Source organism: Acanthochromis polyacanthus, chromosome 12, assembly GCF_021347895.1.
Source record: "Acanthochromis polyacanthus isolate Apoly-LR-REF ecotype Palm Island chromosome 12, KAUST_Apoly_ChrSc, whole genome shotgun sequence".
In the NCBI taxonomy this organism is placed as follows: domain Eukaryota; kingdom Metazoa; phylum Chordata; class Actinopteri; family Pomacentridae; genus Acanthochromis; species Acanthochromis polyacanthus.
The window spans coordinates 37,235,574-37,259,381 of record NC_067124.1 but is presented as its reverse complement, the minus strand read 5'-3'; the positions used below and the strand labels follow the sequence as shown (position 1 = coordinate 37,259,381).

Genomic DNA, 23,808 nt, shown 5'->3' with positions numbered 1-23,808 from the left:
CTCGTGTTGTCGGATATGATGATTCCTGGTAGACTAGCCGCGCTAGATAACCCACGGCAACAAATTTATTTCTCTCCCAGGGTGGGTCTAGTTACCCTCCATAAAGCTTGAGACTGGATTCTCCTAAAACTGGCCGGACCAATCACCATGAAGTGTAGAGTCAGAAGGCGGGTGTAACTAAGTGACGACAGAGGCGCGACGATTCTGACAGAAACAAACGGCGCACAATAAACAGTTATCTTTCGACTCGGCTTTGGCCACAGCCCTTAAAGATTTGAAGCTAAAATTCAACTTGAAAGATAAACAAAGGACGGCACTGAAGTGTTTCATTGAGAAGAAAGACGTATTTGGACTTATGCCGACGGGATATGGCAAATCCTTAATATACCAGTTGACTGTGCTGGTTGGGAAGCTAATGGGACTTAGCCACAATCTGCCGGTGCTCTAGGAACTACGTCAGCCTGTTCGTTGCTCTGATTGGTTGTATACCTACCCAATTGCTGCAGAGGGATTTGATAGACAACCTTTTAGCCCGCCTCCCTCCCTGTCGAGCGGCCCTAGACCCTTGTGCCTTCAGAACATGGGTCTAGCGCGGCTAGGCTAGATTCCTGGTTGATTTTAATGCTTTTATTTTGGTCGATGGAGCAACTGCGCTGTCAGTTTTGGTTTTCAAATCAAAATCGCATGCTGACGGATCAGAGCGATGCGTTCGTGTTTTGCAGAGAAATCTGCTGTCTTTGGGCCATAAATCACCTTTGCCAGGTAATTAATTTCCCTTGTGACCTCTTCTTCTTTTAATCTTGTGCATATTTAGCCTTTTCATACATGAGTTATTTTAATCCAAACAAGGCTTAATATTATTTTTAATGAGATGCATACCTGTCTGCTGTAATTAAAGCTGCACATTATGAGTTAAAGTTGACATAACTAACAGATACCGCTATGAAACTTCCCCAGCTGGTTCCTTACATTTAGACGATCACTTTCTGAGTTACAACTTTTCAGAAATTGTGTGTTTCAATGTGCAAATGTGGTGTTGTCTTGTTAAAAATGTGCTTGAATTTCCAGAGCAGAAGTCTGAGCAAAAGTCAGGATGAAGAGCCAAACAATAAAAGGTATAATAAAATGTTTAAACACATAATTCGCAGGTGACGGGGACACTTCCACACCCTTTTTCAGGATTCTAAGGGTTGTTCGCTGCCGCTTTGGAGTCTTTATTGTGACTAATGTGGCTTTAATTTCTGTTTATGCTGTTTGCTGTGGTCGTTGCCGTGTGTGAAATGTGAAGCAGCAACCTGGCTGATGGATGCAGGATAAAGGAGGAAAGAGTGGCTTCATGTTGTTCAGTCGATTATTATCCCAGTTTGAGGAAAAAAAGGTGGTAAAACGTTCATGTGTCATCGTCACGGTTTGGAGGATTTCTTAAAAATGTGTTCTGATATCATTGCAGATTATCGTTTGGAATAATAATAATAATGCACTTGTTGGTTATTTCTGTATTACCGCAGTACCAAATATTTAAATAAGAGAAGAGGAATGTGTGTTTCAAGTGTATAAATCTACTGTAAGGTCATTTTGACAAATGAAGAGTTTATTTGCAAAAACAGATAACTCCATTTTAGAAATTTTCAGAAAACTTATTTTTTTCATTGTTTACTTGATATAATAATAATAATTATTATTATTTATTTTTCTCTATTTTGTCATGTATTTTTCTACTGAGTCAAATCCACTCAACTTCAGTTTGATTGATATTATCTCAAGTAAACCATAAAACAAAAAGTTTTCTGAAAATTTATCAAAACTGAGTTATCTGTTCTTGCAAATAAACTCTTCAAATGTTCATTTATTCTTTTAGAATGTCAAACTGTAAAATTACACTGTTTTTTACTCTATTTAAATCAGCCAAAAAACTTATTTATTTTTTCAGATATTTGCTGTTTTAAAAGAAAAATTCTATATTTTAAAGATTAAAAATAACATTTTTAAATGAGTTACTTTACAGATTTTACCTGATTTCTTATTTAGAGATAACTAATAAATACATTTTTAAAAATAAAATAATGGCCACTTAAAAAATCTGTCCTTTTACAACATGTGGCCATAAAATTATCCTTTTTTTAACTGTAATTAAATTAGCAAAAATAATATTTTACACATAATTATTGTTATTTAAAAGAAAAATTCTATATTTTAAAGATTAAAAATAACGTTTTTAAATGAGTTACTTTACAGATTTTACCTGGTTTCTTAGTTAGAGATAACTAATAAATTTAAAAAAATAAAATAATGGCCACATCAAAAATCTGTTCTTTTACAACATGTGGCCATAAAATTATCCTTTTTTTAAAACTGTAATTAAATTAGCAAAAATAATATAATTTAAAAGAAAAATTCTATATTTTAAAGATGAAAAATAACATTTTTAAATGAGTTACTTTACAGATTTTACCTGGTTTCTTATTTAGAGATAACTAATAAATAAATTTTAAAAAAATAAAATAGTGGCCACATAAAAAATCTGTCCTTTTACAACATGTGGCCATAAAATTATCCTTTTTTTAACTGTAATTAAATTAGCAAAAATAATATTTTACACATAATTATTGTTATTTAAACAAAAAATTCTATATTTTAAAGATTAAAAATAACGTTTTTAAATGAGTTACTTTACAGATTTTACCTGGTTTCTTAGTTAGAGATAACTAATAAATTTAAAAAAATAAAATAATGGCCACATCAAAAATCTGTTCTTTTACAACATGTGGCCATAAAATTATCCTTTTTTTAAAACTGTAATTAAATTAGCAAAAATAATATAATTTAAAAGAAAAATTCTATATTTTAAAGATTAAAAATAACATTTTTAAATGAGTTACTTTACAGATTTTACCTGGTTTCTTATTTAGAGATAACTAATAAATAAATTTAAAAAAAATAAAATAATGGCCACTTAAAAAATCTGTCCTTTTACAACATGTGGCCATAAAATTATCCTTTTTTTAACTGTAATTAAATTAGCAAAAATAATATTTTACACATAATTATTGTTATTTAAAAGAAAAATTCTATATTTTAAAGATTAAAAATAACATTTTTAAATGAGTTACTTTACAGATTTTACCTGGTTTCTTATTTAGAGATAACTAATAAATAAATTTTAAAAAAATAAAATAATGGCCACTTAAAAAATCTGTCCTTTTACAACATGTGGCCATAAAATTATCCTTTTTTTAACTGTAATTAAATTAGCAAAAATAATATTCTACACATAATTATTGTTATTTAAACAAAAAATTCTGCACACTAAGGATTAAAAAGTGATTTTTTAATTCACCTTTTCACTCTAAGACAAAAAATGAAAAATGTTTTTACAAAGAGTTGTTGTTCTTTCTTAATGTGAGAATGTAAAATTATGCTGTTTTTACTCATTCTGAACATTATAGTATTCCACTGGTTTCTAATGTTTTTTTTTTCTGACACTCTTACCTGATACTTTTTTTTCCTTTGCAGCTTTTTCTTGAAGTGTTTCTGTAAAGACCCTAAATTTTCCCCACATATTTTTTAGCTTAGAATGCTTTTCTCCAGGCCAAATAATGTCAGAAGAGTGGACACCGTAAACAACCAGCACTCTTACCTGATATTCCCTTTTAGTTTTATTTTTTGGCTGCTTTTTCTTCAAGTGTTACTTTAAGAGCCTCTGAATGTCCCCACTATTTCTTATATTTTTAGCTTAAAATGCTTTTCTCCGGGCCAAATGCCGGATAAGTGGTCACCGTAAACAACCACGACACTCAGGACTTGTGAATTATGCTCAGAAATAAGGACAAGTCCTTAGATACTGTCAGTCACAACGCATTAATCAGAGGATAACCGGCAGCGTCTCCCCACAGAAGCCTCTGACGCTTTAATATCACCTCCTCCAGCAGCAGCCGTCTTTAAAAGCCGTTTATTCTGCTTTAGTTGCTGCTCTCTGCCTCCTGAATGGTGGCCGAGGGACCGCGGGAGCAGAGCTGCTTCGGGTAGAAAGATGTGGAGATATTTGGATGATGAAGCCAAGCTGCTTGTTAGCTCTAACTGCCTCCCTAAGATGCCAATTGTGCTCGTCGTGTCGCAGCTCCGGACTAAATAATACGACTTTTCTGAGGAAGAACCCAAGTGGCTCGTTCTCAAAACTTTTTCCGACACTGGCTGTGTAATTGCAGCTGATTTACTGATTCCTTTTTGCTCTCTGCAGCATTCTGCCCTCAGTTTAATGCTCAGGAAACGAGGAAATCGGGCCTATTTGTGTGCACAGTGTGATATGTTTAACTCGTCCTCTCTGCATCCCGTCATCCAGGCTCCTGTTAGTTTAATTTCTCAGGAACAGCGTTGATGTTCCACATTCAAAAAAAAATGTCAGAGACCAAAAACATCCCAATAATCATTGTTTATATCTCATTATGAACTCATTTCTATCAATATTTAGTGCAGTGCTGTTCTTTGCTTCTCACACATCATGGTTCAATGAGAATAATTGACTTGTTTTTTCAAAAAAAAAAAATGCATGTTAAAACTTTTTTAATGTACATTGGAAAGACCTGCATATATAATACAACTTTTTGACATTGCATTGATTTTTTTCTAAATTTTATTTGACATTTCTTTCTTTTTATGGAGTTGATAAATGAACACAAAAAACCTCTTCCGTTCACGGTGCAAATAGGTGAAATGAACCATTTTAATTGTATGTGTTGATTACGCTTATTAAGCCGAGCAGAAGACATTTCATTCTGGAAAAAAGACTTTTAATGATGCTTTTTACTTTAAAATTGACTAGTTTGACCCACAATATAATAAGAGGGTAAACCAGAAACTGAAGCTTTTACCTAAAACTTCCTCATGGAATAAGCTTACCTGTTATGGAGAAACACGGTTTACACTTTTACCAGCTGCAATGATTTATCTCCTCTAATGGGAAAATAGAAAAAGACGAGGAAGACTGGAGTTCTCACAACATCCCAACACAAACACCTGAGCTGGTGAGTGTCTCTGATCTTTGTTTTCTGATTTAATTTGAGCTAAAAATGCTGCCGTTTGTTCTCGATATTAATCTGCTTTGTTTTATCTTTCTAAAAAAACTCTTTCAGCTCATGATGGAGTCCTAGTGTCCCAGTTTAACGTTTATGCTAGAAGCAATGGTTTTGCAGGTTGGTCAAACCACCGCTGCCAAACTTTAAGGTAAGAAATGTACGAATAACACAAAGAAATACGACTGTTATAGTCAAGTTTGTGCAGTTTTGGTTGAATATACAACAGCACGATGAAGCTTTTCTCTCTGCCGTCTGTTACATCCATTGAAGGATTTCCTTTTATCTGTTTAGTCAGTGAAACTCTGATGTCCAAGTCTCTGTGAATGCAACCGTAGTGGCCGAGTGCAAGTGAAAGCAGCAATAGAAAACTGTGGAAGTCGCATACAGCAGGAAAAGGCAACACATTAACCTCTGCAAAATTACAAAAATACCTTTAATGAAGGACTTTTTTAAATTGTTTTTGCTCAAATTCACATCTTTAGAAACTTAAATGGCCCAAAACATAAAACTTCACTGTGATGACGACAGGTCAAATTAAAGAGGCTCACTAATAATTCATGTAACATAGAAATGAGTTTGTTGCTTCCAGTTGTATAGTATTATTTCCTCTGAATTTATTAAATACCTGCAAGACTGCAACTTCATCAATTAAGTACAGTTATAAATGATCCCCGCCGTGGAGACGAGACGTTAAATGACACTGCGAACTTTTCTTCACCTCAGACAGGTGAGCTGTCCTTAGCTGCATATTATTTTACCGTAAAAGTCTGATCCGGTTACTATTTCAAGTTTTACTATTTGGGTAAAGGTAAAGAAGTACAGAAATAAACAAAAACAGAAGCAAATAAATACAGAAATGACTAAATATGGGAATTAACGAGCGTAGAAATAACATCATGTCATTAACATATGAGTGAAGAAAAACAAATATACAAAAACAAATAAATATGAAATTGATGAAATAGGGGAAATGACGTTTAGTCTTTAATCCCTATAGGTGAAGAAATATAAAAATGAATCAACACGGAAATACAAAAATTATTAAATAACGTAATTAATGAAGAAATACATAGAATACATTGAAAAATAATTTGATATGAAAATAAACAAAAATAAGTAGTTAAAAAAGTTTTGTTCCCTTGTTTATATTTGTTATGTATATTTATTTTATTTATTGATAATTTAGGCTTTTAATTATACCTTTCTTTGTCTTGAGTCAGGCATTTATTCCCTTAATTTTTTTCCCTCATTATGGCAGTTTTGGTCCTCCATACTGTGAAGATTTTTCCGTTTCACAGCGGGATATTTGCACCAGTGGCATTTTTCTGCATGCAGGCGTGTTATAGAATGGGATCTCTCCAATTAATAAAGTATATATCAAAATACAGTAGCAGGTACCCTACAAAACATAAACTATTAAATCATATTTGGCTGTTATTTGATAAATCGTCATCACATGTGGACTAAATTATCATTTTTTCATCATAAATAAACTCTGGATGAACTTTTTCCTATTAAACGCTGCACAGCTTTTCTTATCCTGGACTGTTTTCGATGGCAGTCGCCCAAATAACCAGAATGTACCTGTATTGGTTGCTGTGGAAGATCACAGATGTCAGGAGAAGTGACACCAATGGAGCAGCAGTACATGCAAGCAGTTGTAGCATCAGTTATGAGGATTCTCTCTGATCTTCAGGTACATGTTGTAGTTGGGAAAGGGGTCAGACTTAGATTACAGACCAGTATGGAGACAACTATTGTGCCTAGTCCCATTAGAATAGACAATATCTAACCTAAACCTGAGCAGAAACTCTTAGCACATCTTTCTCCTACAGCGTCTGCCTGTCTGAAGATGATTTAGGATGACGTCAGCTAACAGCTGCCAGGAAGCACCTTAGAAAGAGGAAGGATTCATTTTTCCTTCTCATTCGTGTGTGCATATTAAATCATTATGACGTTAACTACTCTGACTGAGCTGCTTCATGATTGTACAAACGTTGTTTACGGATCCAAATTCTGATTCGGCTGATTCTTTTGTGCTGTAAAACCCCGTCGTTGCCCAAAAACTATTGAAAGCACATGAACAAAAAGCGTCAGCTGCCAGTTTGACAGATTTAAATCTCCTCCAGCTCCACTGCTGCAGCACAATCAGGAGGATAAAGTTTCCTCAGAACATTTAGTTGTTTGCCAGTTTAAAAGCTTTCTCGTGGGGGCAGAGTCATGCTGAAATAGGAATCATCTGGCCTTTTTTTTTTCTTCACTGCGACCATGTAATTAACTGTTAGTCATCATTTATTTAAGTGGGCAGTCGCTCACAGATGTGGGCTTCTCTACTTTCTGACTCTCCTTCCTGTGGCCTTGAGCAACTTCAATAGATTTTCTTTGCTTAAACAATGAGTTTCTCCGGAAGAAACGCTCCCTGCCCTTCAGAGAATTCACTCCGGTGTTGTCTCGCTGTGATCGTGCCGCCTTTTTCTGACTCACACCGACAGAAACCGAGCAGCTCCTGAGGCCCGACAGAGGCTTCAGAGCTGCCTTTCCTCAAGTGTGGAAAATTCCATGCGCCCCTCCGTGCGTGAACCCTTGAAAAGCAGCTCAGCCTCCACTAGATGGCGACAGAGCAGCAGACTGATGCCAAAACCACCTCTGCTGATGCTGCGCGAATCGAGCGAGCCGGTGTTGGTGCCAGCGGTGTCAGCTTCCCCTCCTCTCCCACGCACCCAACCAATGGTATGGAAGCATGAGGTCATCCTCTGTGCTGTTTTGTATCTTCTCAAACATTCCTGCTTCCCCCTGCGGAACGCCGAAGACCCCGCTGCTGTCCACCAGCTCATGAGCTCTTTGGATGCCAACTACAATGGCGAGCTGAACTTCCTGGAGTTCTGGCAGCTGATTGGACACCTCACAAGCAAGCACAAGGGGTTCAGCCAATCGAGTGTCCTCAGATACCCTATTGGAGTTGTCAGAGTGCCACACAGTTTGGAAAAAAATGGGAGATCAGCCAAATGGAAAACACCCTAAAGTGTCTCTGAGCTGCTGCATTGTTTGTTTTTGGTAAAAGTTATTGTCATCATCAGTTTATATTCAGTGTGTCTCTTAGCAGCGGCTGCCAAACGGTGTCACCCAGAGCTGCCTGTGCTCACAGGTCCACAGAGAAACTGCAGGGTGGGAATGCAATTGTCTGAGAGGCTGGGAATATGTGTGAGCAAGCAGGATTCCTGGAAAACATCACCTCCCTCCAGGACACAAACACAGGCGTGGCACCTTCTGAGCCACATGTGATGCATTTAAAAAAAAAAAAAATTCAAAATAAAGTCTGATTTAAAAGTAAAATCATATATTTAACATCTGCTGCACAAACACGCTCTTGTTTTATAGTTTTGTCTACTTTCCTCACTATCTTTCCACTCTGCACAAGTTTCAGGGTGTGGCTTTGAACGCATCTGTCTGCTGAGAAAGCTTTGAAGACGCGCGCACGGCAACAGGAGCGCGCACGTGTTCTTACATGTTGAGGGAAAAAAAACTAGCATCAAAATAAGAAAAAAATAAGTGTGAAACATGCACATAAATACACCTAAAATGAGTATTAACCTGCCGTGATGGAGATGATTTGTGTCTTGTGTTTGCGCAGAATTGCTCAAGCTGCGCCTCTTTCCACATTCCTTCTCTCCGGAGGCACACGCCCTGTGACAAAGAGGGGGGAAGAAAAAAAAGTTGGCTGCACGGAGAAGTTAAATCACGGAAAAGATATGTGTTGCTGCTTAATCTGGACTGCAGAGGAGGATCAGTGAGAGCACGAAGGAGCGCAGCCTCAGGAATACTTCAGCCCTTTTTGTTCGTCTTTCTTAAAGGTGAGTCTTCTCATTATTCATCCATCTCTGATCCATTATCTTGTTTTTGTCCCCCAGAAAATGATCAGTTTGGCTCATTTTGTGCCACCCCGTCATCAATTTTGTATACTCAGTCTGTATTGTCGTTACCCAGCTTGGTGGCCACACGGATCGGGTTCTCCTTCTTGGTAATCCAACTCCAATCCCTTTACACTTCCAGAGAAACCGGAGTCTGGAGTCACGTTTACTTATTTATTTGCTGTGTGTCAGTGCTGCCTCTGGACGCTCTACAAATTGTCAGGATTAGTTCGGGCTAAATGTAAATGTGGGACGCGGGGCGAACCCCTCCTGGCTCCGTTACGCACGGCGCACCGGACCGGAGCTTCTTTCTTTTTGCCCATTTGCGCACCGGGCCGTTACCGCGCCGTTAAACAGCCATAATGCGGTCGGTCGCTGTAGCGGCGCTCAGATTCGACTCTTATCAGCCTGAATTATTCAGTTTATGATAAGACTGCCGGTAGTGAGACTCGACCTGGTGTAGTTAATGACGCGGAGGAGGAATAGCGACCTGGCCGATGACAGGTAACATGCTCAGGGGGGGAAGTGCGTCAGTCACACCCAGCGCAAACAACACTGCACCGGGTGGAGCCGCTCAGTCACTGCGGGTTAATCAATGCTCAGGAAGAGTTGAGTGGAAAAACTTGCAGATATGAGACGTTTCTGAGTCCGTTCTCTGGATCCAGCGCCTCAAAGGGCTGGGTTCGGGTGGATTTACCTGGAAACTGGTTGGTACATGTCAAGTTTCAACACTCATGATGCCAGACTTAGTCACCAACGACTGCACAATACTCACTTTATCCTCCACTCACAGTATTAGGAAACTTTAATCTTCTTAGATCCTCATTAAAACACACTAATGACATAAAGCACAACAACACTAGGCACGTATTGTAGTTTTTAACCTGCTAAATCTCAGCAGTTGGAAAGTTATTTGAAAAAGAGACAAGTTTATCAAAAACTTTAACACAAAACAAAATCAACAAAGGAAATTTTCCATATAATTTCCAACAGTCTAGGATTCTTCATGTCAAAGATAACAAATTCCACAAAATAAAATTAAACTAATAAATTAACCCAAGTTTTCTGTCTGTGGATCAAATCCAATCATCTCTCCCAAAACTTTTCATAGCTCTGCCAAATTTGGATTCTTAATGAATTTTTATTTGACCAATAGGTTTCTTCCGGTTGAAAATTACCTAAAGAAGTGGAGAAAAAACAATAAAACCTTGTAGTAGAGATGTTCATGATGAATTTTTACTATTTGTTTCTGTTTTTGCTAAAAATAATAATAATAATAATGTAATGCCATGTTGTGTATTCATACCCCTAAAATTGCTGCCAGTTTTGGAGAAAATGCAACTTTTATGCCATTCCAAATGCTCCCAGTAATTTCTACCATGTTCCAGAGCGTTCTTGTACTGCATAAAATGACAACAGATGATGCAGTAGTTCTCTAGTCAGCTTAAGTCAAGACTGATACCTAAAAGTGCCAAATGTAGATTTAAAGTGAATTTTTATTTGACCAGTAGGTTTCTTCTGGCTGGAAATGACATAAACAAGATGAATTTTAACTAGTTCTACATTTTTTGTTACCTTTTTATGTGAAATCACACATTGGAAATTATTCATGCTTCTGGAAATTGGTGCAAATTTTTAAGAAAATGAAGCTTCTATATCATTCCAGATGCTCCTGATAATTTCTGCCATGTTCTAGAGCGTTCTAATACACGATAAACTGAGAACAGCTGATGCAGTAGTTCTCTAGTCACCTCCAAGTCAAGACTGAAACCAAAGAGCTCAGTGAGGAACCTCCAGTTTCATTGTTGCTGCTCACATGACATTTAAAGTCTGTGAAGCCAAGTGTTTTCAGTGTTCACAGTTTGAAGCATGGTGAAAAATTTCAAGGATTTCCATGCTAAAAATATAAAAAATATGTGGTCAAAATTATTTACAGTTCTTGAAATAGTTAAAAATTTGTGACAAAATGTGATTTCTATGTCATTTCAAATGTTCAAGAGCTGTGCAGTGGAGACTTTAATGCTGCAAAAATGTCTAAATTCTGCAAATGTCTCCAAAATGTGTTGAGAACTAGAGAGCAAGAGTTTTTTTGTTTTTTTTTTAATCAATGCATAAAAATATATCATCAGCATACATGGATAATATCTAGTGCCAATGAGAGAAATGGCTGAAAATAGTTATACTCTTTGAAAGTGTTGCCAGATTTTGGAAAAAAAATGCAGCCTATATCTCATTCCAAATGTTCCTGGTGATTCCTACAAACTTCCACAGTCAGTTCTACATCATGACTGAAACCAAAGAGCTCAGTAAGAACCTCCAGTTCCATATTGTTGCTGCTCACAAGACGTTCAAAGTCTATAAAGTCATATCAGAGTGTTTTCATGGTCCAGTGTCCACAGTTTGAAGCTTGATGGAAAAAGTCCAAGGAGCTCCACACTGAAACATGTCAAAGAGCTGCTAGGAAGACGGACGTGAGCCCTGCACTGGAAGAATGGTAGAGGACAAGAAGAATCCAAGGATCAGCACCAAGAGCATCCTGATGAATGTGAGCACTTCTGGTAGCAACATGTCCATCAGACACTCCAGCAGACCAACAACAAGGCTGGTCTCCATGGATCAGACCAAGGAGGACTCCACTTCTCCAAGACAGACACACTAAAGCTCAGCTGGACCTGCAGCACTTCTCTACTCACTTCCTGCTCAATTACAAGTCATGTCTGAAGGAAACGGCATCATGAGAAAAGAGGAAACATTGAGATTGTGGAGGAGAACATCAGACAGTCTGCAGAAAAACTGCTGCTTGGGCAGCATTGGAGCTTCCAACAAGACAAAGATGTGAAACATGGAGATAATATGGTGAAGAAATGAAGAGAAAACAATGAGAAGATGATGGAGCGGACCAGCCAGAGTCCAGACCTGAATCCATCCAGAATGTGTGGAGGAAGTGAAGAGCAGAGTGATGGAGAGGAAGCCTTCAAAGAGCTGGAGATGGACACTTGGAGGAACTAAAGAGACCTGCAGGAACACTGTTAGACACTAGAACTACTGATGTGGAAGAACATGTAGACAAAAAATATGGGAAAAAACCCCCAATATAAATAGTAAAACATTAATGTTTACCATCATTTAACACAACATTTTACCATCTTTTGTCACTTATTTATGTCATTTCCAGCCAGAATAAACCTGTCAGCCAAATAAAAACTCACTACAAATCAAAATCTGAATAATTTTGAGCTTGTATCATTATATTTTAGTGTAAAACAACACTAGCTTTAAGAGTTTACTATGAATTTTATCTGTAGTATACAGTATGTTTTATTCAGCTGTAATGTCATGAGACGGTTTACTGTCTTTCGGTGCACATTTTGCACTAATTCCTGTTGTTAAAAACAGTAAAAATTTTTCACACCAAACACAAAAACAGCATAATGTGAGAGCACATTAGATACTATTGGTTTGGAATATCTAAATTAAGACACAACTGCTGATTTTGAGCGTCCATGGTGAATTTAGGCCTCTACAGATGTTCTAAAATGCTGCTAACTTACCTGCAACCTGTAGATATTTGCAGGTCGTTTACATTACATATTGGGTATCTTTGTACATTATGAGGTGATTAAGTTGCACAAGAACCTATTAGTCATAAAACTGATTGTCTTTTCTGCAGTTCTTTTGCAGACTGTGCTTTATTTCGGGAACCGTGTGGTGCAACATTCCAGTGAAAAGCAGAAATAAAACCGCGGTCCGGGCTTCCTTCCAGTTGAGTCATTCTAATGTGAACCGGGTCGGGCCACCTCTGGGCCTCAGACAAACCCTCATCCGTGTTCCTCTCAGCCTGCTTGTCATCCCGTGGCCCCGATGTCTCCGGTTCTGACCGAAGAAACCGGCCGCCGGTTTCACGTTCGTCTCATTACACTCGAACGAGACGTTAATTGACAGCGGCCTGTCAGACGTTTGGACGTTTGTCCCAAAGCAGATGCGAGCAAACGGCCGGTCCGAGCCGCTGCGGAGGTTGTCGGGAAGGTGTCGGGACAATTATAGTCGCCTATGAAATAATGATGAAGAGCACGGCGATGACAGATGCTCACCTGCACTCTGGAAAGAGTTTGTGTTTGCTGGCATGGGACATGAAACGAGAGCCGGGGTTTGGGTGCCTGCTCTCACTCACCCAGTAATTAGGTTAATGCAACACAAGGCCTAATTGGCGCTTCTGCAGATATGCGGGCGTGTGCGTCCTCCACGTCTGCACATCTTTGTGTGGAGGTGCACCGAGCATTGAGGTGTGACATCTGTGTCAGGTGGAAGGTTTACCAGCTTCTACAGTTACTCTGGCAACATGGCTGCAGGCGCCATTCATGTTCATCGTCGTGGTAGTTTCCAATACAGACTGGAAATCCTGCGATTCCTCCATAGGTGTGAGTGTGATTGTTTTTCTCTCTATGCAGCCCTGTGATAGACTGGTGATCTGTTCAGGGTGTCCCCTGCCTTCCTTCTAAGTCAGCTGGGAAAGACTCCAGCCCTAGCCTAGCCATGCTACACCCATGTTTCTGACGGCACAAGGGTCTAGGGAAGCTCGACAGGGAGGGAGGCGGGCTAAAAGGTTGTCTATCAAATCCCTCTGCAGCAATTGGGTAGGTATACAACCAATCAACGCAACGAATAGGCTGATGTAGTTCCGAGAGCACCGGCGGATTGTGGCTAAGTCCCGTTAGCTTCCCAACCAGCGGAGCCAACTGGTATATTAAGGATTTGCCATATCCCGTCGGCATAAGTCCAAATACGTCTTTCTTCTCAATGAAACACTTCAGTGCCGTCCTTTGTTTATCTTTCAAGTTGAATTTTAGCTTCAAATCTTTAAGGGCTGTGGCCAAAGCCGAGTCGAAAGATAACTGTTTATTGTGCGCCGTTTGTTTCTGTCAGAATCGTCGCGCCTCTGTCGTCACTTAGTTACGCCCGCCTTCTGACTCTACACTTCATGGTGATTGGTCCGGCCAGTTTTAGGAGAATCCAGCCTCGAGCCTTATGGAGGGTAACTAGACCCACCCTGGCAGAGAATTAAATTCGTTGCCGTGGGTTGTCTAGCGCGGCTAGGCTACTCCAGCCCCCCACAACCCTAATGAGGATTAAGCAGCGTGTAGATAATGGATGCATGGATGCTCAGAATTAGAGGGGGGTCTCAACTTATGTCGGAATTTCGTTCCTGCAGCGCAACGTAATGTGATTTTCTCCCTAAGTCGGAACTCGCATATGGACATAAGTACTGATGTCACTCCCCTACGCTAACACGGAAGTAGTATGGTAATCTAGGACAGAAAAACACTGTACTGCAAAAATAGCTTCATCACAAGAGTCTGGCTTACGCTTGGGAGACTTCATGAAGGGCAAAAAGTTTCCAAAAAACAACATAAACGAAAAGAGCCCAATCTAATGTGGCGTACAACCGGCGAATGTAAACAAAGTCGTCTTCCTCATGTAGCACCAGACGACGACGTATTCGTCCGCTCCGCTTGCCCACAAGTTCCCTCATGAAATGTGTTTTAACGTCGCAAACGTCGCAGGTCGAGGACGTCGTTAACCGAGGATCTGCTGTAATGTCTTAACGTCACATTTCACGCTAATAACGTACAGTTTGTTGGCTTAATGGGCTGTTTCTGCAGCTGATGAACAAGAATTCGACATATTTTACTGAGTTTGAGTTAAATTACAGCTCGTTTAAAAAGCTCAAGGCCTTTCCAATAAAGAAATGAGCTTAACATTGTGAATTTATTTTATTTTAGCTTAAATTGAGGTTTACATTTACAGTAAAATTTAGACAGTAAAATAGTGTATATAATGCAAGTTATATACACTATTAATTTACCTAATAAATACACCTGTCCAAACCCTAAAACCTGCCGACATTGTGCCATTTATTTCCAACTTTCTGCCAGTTTTTTTTTAATGGAAATCACAATAAAATAGAACTCCATTTATTACACTCAGTTTTATTTCTCAGAGCAGCACACATTTACACTTTGTGCTTACACTTTTTCTACCTATGTTTAAAGATTTAGCTCATAATTTTCTATTTATGTCTGTCTGTATGTTTTTGGTACTTTCCGTATTTCTAGGACTTTGTCTCAGAGCAACTGTAACGTTCAAGTAAAGTATTTCTAATTGTGATTATCTGTTCTGCCCCGAGGTGTATTGGAAGCTATAATCAGTGATATTATATTCTACATGTGTCATTTTGGAATGTGCCAAAAATAAACCATTTGTTCTAATCAGATTCTGTAAAAAAACTAAAATTCTTTACTCCCTGCAGCAGCTATGAACTCATGACTGACTCAGCTGTGACCGACGGTCTTGTGACTATTTTTTTTTCAAGCTGAACCGCAGCTTGTTACCACAGAGAAGAGAGGAGACTAGCATGGAACAAATGAAATGGAAATTTTCAAATATCTTTATTTTGTAGAGCTACCAGGTTTTTTTTCCGTTAATTGAACTTTCTTTTAATGATTTATGGCATTCTAGCTTTATATTGGAGTGAAAAAATGTGACAGGAGCCAAACAAAAAAGGTCAGAAACTTGCTTGCAGTTCAGAAAGTGAAATACTGAGGTGAAGAAACTGTAATATACGATATGAAATACAAAATAACCTGCAGAAAGGCACAGAAGGAGAGAGAAAAGATAAAGTTAATGACCTGCAAGAAACAACTGAAAATAATAACAGAAACTCAGAGTTTAAGCTCACATGAAGACAACCAAATGAAAGTGGAAAATGAAAGATTAAAAGAGGAAAACGGTGAAATCAGACAACAGAAAACAGGACGATAAAATAAACTAAGAGTGGAAACAACTGGAGCAGCTTCAGGAAGAAGGAAAAGCAAAGAATAAACGGATGTGGCTTTAATTTAGATGAACATTCAACCATCTCACCGGTACGTCTGACAGACAAGCCAGAACCGGAGTGATGTTCTGTTTTCTTTGGACCCGTTGGCGACCTGGCAGCTTCTCTCTGAACCAACTGGTTGGACTGTGTCTGACAGATTTACAGCCATCCGGCTGGGAACCACAAAAAACTGATCTGAAAAGGAAACCAGTTTCAGCTTGTCGATGGTTCAGAGCTGACAGAAAGAATTAATTAACAAGAGGAAATAATTAAAACGTGCCTTAATTAACAGTTAACATCAAACTAGAGCAGAGAGTAAACAAAGCTGCTACATATTAATAGAGTGCATTACATACTGTAGACACATTTTACAGAAAACTCTTAAAGCTAATATATTTGATACAAAAAGAGCTTATGTAAACTCTGAGAAATGTATAGTTGTATGAAGGGTTGTTTTAGGAGTTGTCGTGCCTTTGTTCATGTATGTTCAGAGAAACTGCGATTAATGAGCACATCTGGACGATTTAGACATAAAAAAACCACATTTTCATTTCATTTTAACTCAGTACTTTTATGGAAACGTGAAAGACAGACAGACACATTATTGGCTGATTTTTTTTAAATTATAGCTATAATAAGGCAAACATGCCCTTTTTAATATACATATTTACAGCATGTGAACCATAAATCAACAGAAAATTTTAAAGTTTTAATTATGAACTGACAGCTACTTTTCTTTTGTTTTATGTATTGAGTTCACATTTGTAATTTTTTATACTGGGAATTTACCTTTAAATAACAAAAAATGTCCTATTTTTCCATTATGGATAGACAAAACCAATCTATTTATTATAGATTTATCACTAAAAAATACAAAAACATCCTTCTTTTCCACTGTAGATCCACAAATAATAGAAAATGCCCACGTATTTATTATAGATTTATCATTAAATAAGAAAATGTCCTCCTTTTTCATTATAGATCCACAAAAATTAGTAAATATCCATGTATTTATTATAGATTTATCACTAAAAAATAACTTATTTTCCACTGTAGATCCATAAGTAATAGAAAATGCCCACGTATTTATTATAGATTTATCATTAAATAAGAAAATTTCCTTCATTTTCATTATAGATCCACAAAAATTAGTAAATACCCACGTATTTATTCATTTTTATTAGTTCAGTTTTCTCATTATGGGACAAATCCAGTTTATTATTTTACAACGATGGATGTCAGTCTAACTTCAGATGTCTCTGCTGATTCTACATCCTGAGCAGTCACACAAATTCAGAATTTAATGGCTGCTGCTGTTGTTTTTTTGGTTGCTTGGTTTCGTCCCACCACCAGCAGTTAGTTTTAATTCGCTGCAGCTGTGAGCAGCTAATTTATTTTCCCCGAGCATTGTGAAAGAATGTCAACAGCACACTGGAGAATCTGTTTTTTTAATGTAATTACACTGTTTTTTGCCGCTTTTTAGACTTAAAACACTCAAAACCTGCTGTGTACGCAGTAAAAGATGACTAGTGCGGTTTCTTCAGGCCTGAAACTGATGTGTATTTGTGGAATCTGGACGCAGTTTGGGGATTATTTTCCCTCCAGATGTGATAATATACCAGGGTTTAAATCGGTCTGTGTTTGCTGGTGGTGTTTCTGACCTGAGCGCGGTGTCGTCGGGGATGTTTGCTGCAGCAGACGGCCTTCAGGCAGTAATCTGAACTTGCCGTTTGCTGCCGAGGGATCGGATGTCTACTGTCAGAGATCACAGCTCCCATTGTGTTTACCTTCAGAGACTCCCCTCGCTCCGTTTACCTCCGAGGCCATCCTCTTCCTCCTCCTCTTCCTCCTCCGCTATGCTGACATCACTGCCGTGTCTCACCTTTCTACATGTTTACGTCGAGGAGACATCCAGTTTGGTTTGGACTGTTTCCATTGGACGCAAAATCCAAATTTACCGTTTACGAATTTAACCCAGAAGCAGTTTCCGTGCATTTTACGCTCCTGTCACATTTTGACTTCACTGTAGGCTCATTTTTCATTGCAAAGAATGTCAGAAATGTCTTTTTGTGCAGTATGAAATAGTTAGAAAGCTGTAAAATATAAGAATGAAAATTGTTTATTTCGCAAAAAATTGGTAAAACTGGACTCAACAAGCGCACACGTTTTACCAACACCTGAGAAAAACTGACATTTTAAATTTTTGCAATCTTTTATCCTGGAGATTTACCTTTAAATAATAGAAAATATCTCTTTTTTTCACTATAGATACATGATTAAACGCAAAATCTAAATTTACTGTTTACGAATTTAACCTGGAAGCAGTTTCTGTGCATTTTGTGCTCCTGTCACATTTTTATATAAAGTCCTGCACCACTATAGAATCAAAACGACCATTAATAGACTCCTAAATGTCTTTTTGTGTAGTGTGTAGAAAAGGAAATGATTTATTTTTAAAAAATTGGACTCAATAATTGCACACAGGTTTTACTAACACCTGAAAAAAAATGGACATTTTACATTTTTACAACCTCCACAAGCTTTTACACTGGAGATTTACCTTTAAATAATAGAAAATATGCAGTATAGGCATTATTTTGGCATTTTCCAAAAGATAGCCTGCTTTCCAAACCTGGGTTTTGTGGTTCAGATTGTTAAGCACAGCATAAAATGTGTCTGTACAGAATAAAACATCAATCATCTGCGCACAAACACTCTAAAGTCTGACCGACACCATTTCTCCTTCCCAACCAAATGATGCACTAAATATGAAATAAGCCTTTTATCCACTCGAAGCACGATGTAATTGTGTTTTCCCTCATGAATGTAATTCACCAGAACTGTACCTAACGGCAGAACGTCTGACAGTCTGAAGATACGGTCGTATCTCTGTTTGCCGCTTCCTACGCTGAATTCTCCTCTGTGTTTGTGTCCTTGACTCTCTGTCTTCCAGAGATATGGAGGGAGCCATTCAGACGGTGGTGACCACGTTTCTGAGTTCTGCCAGGGGGAAGGACAGCCTCGATGGGAAAAGCTTCAAGAAGATGATACAGAAACAGCTCGGCAGCCTCATGGAGGTGAGAAACTTCTCGTGGTTTCCCATCACCTTCAGCTCTGTAGGAATAATCTAAAACGTCATGACAAGAATCTGCTTCTCTTGATGCCTTCGTGTTTTCTTCAGGATACAAACAGCTCCTCTGCCATTAAGGAGATGCAGCAGGGGCTGGATGCGAACAACGATGGAAAGGTCAGCTTCCAGGAATACCTCACTCTGATTGGCTACTTGGCCAACTCCCTGAGCCAGAGCAAGACTGGATCCAGTACCCAGGAGGCGTCGTAGATACTCAAGAAGATGATTCTGATCCCAATTCTGAGCTTTTAAGCATCTTTCCATCGTTGCCAAACGTTGCAGCCATCATATATTCATTATTACGCAGCAGTCCATAATCGTTTTTACCGAGTTTATCAACCAGATAATATCTCAATATCTGTCCAGATCCATCTTACTGATCTCCACTGAAGTACTCTTTTTATTCCAATTACATAAAAGATGCTTGTTGTGTTTTGAAATAAACTCTTTATATTAAAACTGTTGTGCCATTGTTCTTGTCTAATTGCTGGTTCTGCCCATTAACTTCCATTTTAACCCTTTGATGCACAACATGGGCCAAGAGATTTTCCATTTTCCATTGAATATGGGTCACTTTTGGCTCATGTTGTGCATCAAAGGGTTGATTATGCAAGGACGACAACAATACAGTCTGCACGAGTCAGTACATCCCTGTGCTTAAATGTCAAACAATCCAGAAATGTTTACCTCAGAGTATTCAGATTACTTCTAAGTTGAACAGCTGGTATTTGCTCTGATGTCCAATTCAACACTAATAGTTCAGATTTATTATATTAAGAAAACAGGCACCACCATCATCAAGTGAGGACGCATACTTCTCCACATCATAGTTTTCATTTTATCTCCTGTAGAAACTCAGGATTTTTGTGCTGTGGATGGTTCTCATGCTGGAATATTCCTCTTCTTCCAGCTTCTTGTCAGCCAGTATTTTGGTTTATCCTCAGCCATTCATCTATAAATGTCATCTCATTCAGCTCCATATCATCATACTTCCACCTCCATGCATCCACTGTGGTAGTCCTGGTCAGGTTCACACCAAACATGCTGGACTCCATCTGAACTCATTTATCTTCATCTGACCAAAGAATGTTCTCCAACATCCAGGCTTCTTTTCAAAGTTTTGTCTTGAGGTTTTTCCCCGTTCCACGTCCACAGAGGTTGATGCTTTGACGTGTTCTTCACTGTCCGATGCTCACGCAAACTGTGATTTCCATTGATGACTCCTGCACCAAGTCTGAAGCAGTTGTCTGTTTTCACATTTAGATTATGAAACTAGCTCACTGTCTGTGGAGTCATGATTAGTGGTACTATGGCTCCTATATACCTCCTGATTACTGCTGTAACTGTGTTTCACTGATTTTTAGTTGCTCAGTGATCTTTTCTGCATCCTTTTCCAACTCTGTGAAGTCTCACAATCAAAGTTTTGACAATTCTTTTCCACGTGGAGCCATGATGCAGACATGCAGCTTGTTTCTAAGTGTTCTTCACCGTCTCAGCTTCACAGAAAGTCTGATTTGCATTGATAACCCCTGTGCCAAGTCAGAAGCAGCTGCCATCTGGTTTTCAAATTAGATTGTGAAAGTAGCTTAGTAATTTTTCGGTTCCTCTGGCAGTTTTCCCCATGTCGATCCATGACGTGGACATGCAGATAGACAGCTCATAGTTCCAAAACTGAGAACATTTTTTCTGTTGGCTTCTCGTTTTATAACCGCGTTCACGGCAGCTTGGCGGCCTGGAAATCACAGGTGGAGTCACATTTGTATACAGGCCCAAATATAGCCTCTCCAATGTCTGTATTGTTTGCATAATAGGAAACATTCCGCTGTTCGGCTTAAAAATACCGCAACTTTTGAGAAGTGACTCAGCTGACATTGAAGTGACATTGCACACTGCAGCGCTCCACATTATGGTTTGACTGTGTCGGTAATGGCTGCTGCACTCACGGCTCCATGCAACACTCGCTGAATATAGCCGCTACATCCTCAGCAGCCTTTACATGCATCAGCTAATGCAACCAGATCCTGACATACAGTGTGCGCTTCCTATTGTGCACCATCCTCCACTGTGCAACACTATACATACACACATTTGGTGCATACGAGCGCACACAAACACACAGCGCTACCCCACTCACTGACACGATATACCGAGGCCGAGACACATAAACAAGAACATGCACTTAGCATTGTGGGAAATGAAAGTGCACTTACATTAATGTTGATGTCGTTTACGTAGTGCATCTCTGACATTTATTCATGCTCCTCATTTGCTTTTCATGATCTCACCGTCGCCTCCGGAGCGCTTTAAGTCTGCATGAGATGAACTATTTAAAGTGCACGATTTTGCATATGCATGTTTCGGAGCTTAAGGTGCGAATATGTGACGACGCGCATGTGTGTGTGTCTTTGTATTGTCGTGTTTTCCTTTGTTGTGCGTTTTGCAAAAGTCTTTGTATGGGGATTTCTCTGCATGGCTGCCAGGTGTGATGGCTCCATTCACCGCCGATACTCCGATCCTTCGGATACTATATCCGGCATGACCCCCCCCTCCTCCTGCAGCAAACATCCGACCCACGATGCTCCGCTCGCTGCCATAAACTTGCAAAGTTATGAAGTTATTCATCTCTGTCTTGGCACACTGTTTGTTGAAACACACCCTGCAAGGCTTGGCTTTGTTTTGACACTGAGTACAAAATGGTTGCACAACAGAGCAGCAGGATAATCCAACGTCACAATAGCAACATAGTAAGTGATATGGCATCCCCACTGCGCCTCCATTGTGCTCAAAGAAAAGCAGCTGGTCTAGTGAGTTTAGATAATCAAAGAATGAATATTTCAAAGTGAACTGCTTTTCTATAACTCGCTGTTCGAACTGGTTACTTAACCTCATGCAGGTTGACGTGAGGAAAACACATTTGGACTCTTGTGGTCGTCGTCTTGAGGCGACTTCAATTTACTTAATGTCTTGCTGCATTTAGAGTTCCGTTCGCGTTTTCGGAGGATATTCGTCATCATCGGTGAGCGAACAGGTGCATCTTCAGGTGCACTTAGCGGATGGCTGGTGTCTGTAAGCAGAGAAGGTGGAGGGGAGAAGGGGGGATCGGTAGGAGGAGAGGGGCGACAGGTGGAAGGAGGGAGCGGAGGGATGGGTGGAGTAAGGGATGTATTTAAGACGCCGTCGTCCTCATCCTCCTTATCAGACGCTTTAGCCTCCTCTGTCTACACCTGAGCAGCCGGCCAGCACTCGTCCTCCACTCAGGTAAGAAACCAAGGTAGGATTTGACTACATTTCTCTCACTACTATCACAAAAAAGTAGATTTTTGTGGGTGCAGGAAGGGCATGAAGTGGAAGTTTTGGTGCAGAGGAACAACAAGACTACAAGATTTGCCTCTTTACTCACTAAAAAGTTCAAATTTATCTGGATAAAAGTTGTTAAACATGTGTTTTTAGTCATTTCTCCAGCTGCCAATTCAAGGCATTTGGGGCAAACTGTGTGCAAGAGAAACACCGGATGCAAGCCGTGATTGGCAGTTAGGAAAAGTCCTCACAGTTCAGAGGTAAAATAGGTTCAAGAAAGACAGCGACCTACACCTGTCTCTGGTGTTTTCTGCCATCCGGTGCATCTAAAGTAAAAGCCAGATCAGGTTGCCTCGCCGCTGCATCTCCTCCACCGGACGGGCTGTTTAACCAGCTTAGAGTTTCACTCTTATCAGCCGGGCTCACATGTCCTGCTGCTGACGGTGTCCTGACTCCCAGAGGTCTGAGCGCCGGTGGCAGAGCAACAAACAGATTGAAGGATCGGTTTATCTGCTGCAGCATCTTATCAGGATGCTGCTGGCAGGGAGGAAACGCCTGACCGTAGGGCTGTGTAGGGTTTCCCACTCAGATGCTGTCAGCAGAGCAGATAGAAGAGTCCCTGCTTGTGTCTGATTACCAGCTCTAAGAGGGAAAAGTGTGTACACGCATTAGCGAGGCAGAGGCTTTAACCCATATTGATTTTTCTGCGTCGGATGCTTGACAGAGCACAAGTACACGCTGACACGGACGGCCTTTCCCTGTATCCTCAACCCACCTTTCCTCCCCACTTCTCTCCTCCGTCTCCAGAATGTCTTTGCCCAACTCAGAGAACGCCTCCACCCTGGAGAACGCCATGCAGCTCATGATCCAGACCTTCCACAAGTACTCCGGAAACGAGGGCGACAAATACACGCTGAGCAGGGCCGAGCTCAAAGAGATGCTCACCGCCGAGCTGGGCAACTACCTGGGGGTAAGAAAGCTCACGTGTAACTTGAAAATGCAGGAAATTCTGAGTTTGAACTGTTCGACTGTGTTCTTTTTGTCCTTCATGCTTGCAGAACGCCCAGGACAGGGAGGCGGTGGATAAGGTCATGGGGGACCTGGACTCCAACAACGACGGCGAGGTAGATTTCACCGAGTTCGTCATCCTGGTCGGAGCTCTCACCGTGGCCTGCAACGACTTCTTCCTGGAGTACAACGACAAGCAGGAGAAGAAGAAGTGAAGGGCATCCTCAGCGAGCGCAGATCTGCACACGCTCCAGGGAGGCGAGACGGATCTCTGACGTCCTCGAACAAATACGCGACCACGCAGCAGTCACTCCGAGCAGTAACTGTTGGGTTGTTTGTGCATTTGTCCCATCGATTCCATTTGAAATGTGAAGCTTAGTCTTGTGAATATCTCTCTTTTTGTCTTTTTCTTTCCATGCATTTTGTTACAAACTTAAGTAATTCCCCCCTGGAATGAATAAATGTGACCTTTACTCAAACGGTGTCGGCTGTTTCTTTTCTGCAGTGGAGAATCACAGG

The 23,808-nt window shown here is 39.7% G+C and overlaps 2 protein-coding genes across 3 annotated transcripts; both read left to right on the top strand.

The window, feature by feature from the left end:
* Window positions 1-8,577: 8,577 nt before the first annotated feature.
* On the top strand, window positions 8,578-19,443 carry si:ch211-105c13.3 (uncharacterized protein LOC325758 homolog). Its single transcript, XM_022204818.2, has 3 exons — window positions 8,578-8,923; window positions 18,808-18,931; window positions 19,036-19,443. Exons 2-3 carry the CDS (start codon window positions 18,812-18,814, stop codon window positions 19,192-19,194), a joined length of 279 nt encoding a protein of 92 aa, XP_022060510.1. The 5' UTR covers window positions 8,578-8,923; window positions 18,808-18,811; the 3' UTR covers window positions 19,195-19,443.
* Window positions 19,444-22,116: 2,673 nt separating this feature from the next.
* Window positions 22,117-23,768, top strand: s100t (S100 calcium binding protein T). Of its 2 annotated transcripts, none has more exons than XM_022204815.2 (3): window positions 22,117-22,242; window positions 23,089-23,251; window positions 23,340-23,768. In XM_022204815.2, exons 2-3 carry the CDS (start codon window positions 23,090-23,092, stop codon window positions 23,502-23,504), a joined length of 327 nt encoding a protein of 108 aa, XP_022060507.1. In that variant the 5' UTR covers window positions 22,117-22,242; window position 23,089; the 3' UTR covers window positions 23,505-23,768. The 2 variants fall into 2 exon arrangements, with proteins under 2 accessions (XP_022060507.1, XP_022060509.1); XM_022204817.2 differs by having other exon boundaries at window positions 22,163-22,255.
* Window positions 23,769-23,808: the final 40 nt, after the last annotated feature.

Coding starts and splice junctions, on each gene's coding strand:
- si:ch211-105c13.3 (XM_022204818.2), top strand. CDS start 18,812: ATGGAGGGAGCCATTCAGACGGTGGTGACCACGTTTCTGAGTTCTGCC. Junction 18,932..19,035: donor AGCTCGGCAGCCTCATGGAG/GTGAGAAACTTC, acceptor TGTTTTCTTCAG/GATACAAACAGCTCCTCTGC.
- s100t (XM_022204815.2), top strand. CDS start 23,090: ATGTCTTTGCCCAACTCAGAGAACGCCTCCACCCTGGAGAACGCCATG. Junction 23,252..23,339: donor AGCTGGGCAACTACCTGGGG/GTAAGAAAGCTC, acceptor TCATGCTTGCAG/AACGCCCAGGACAGGGAGGC.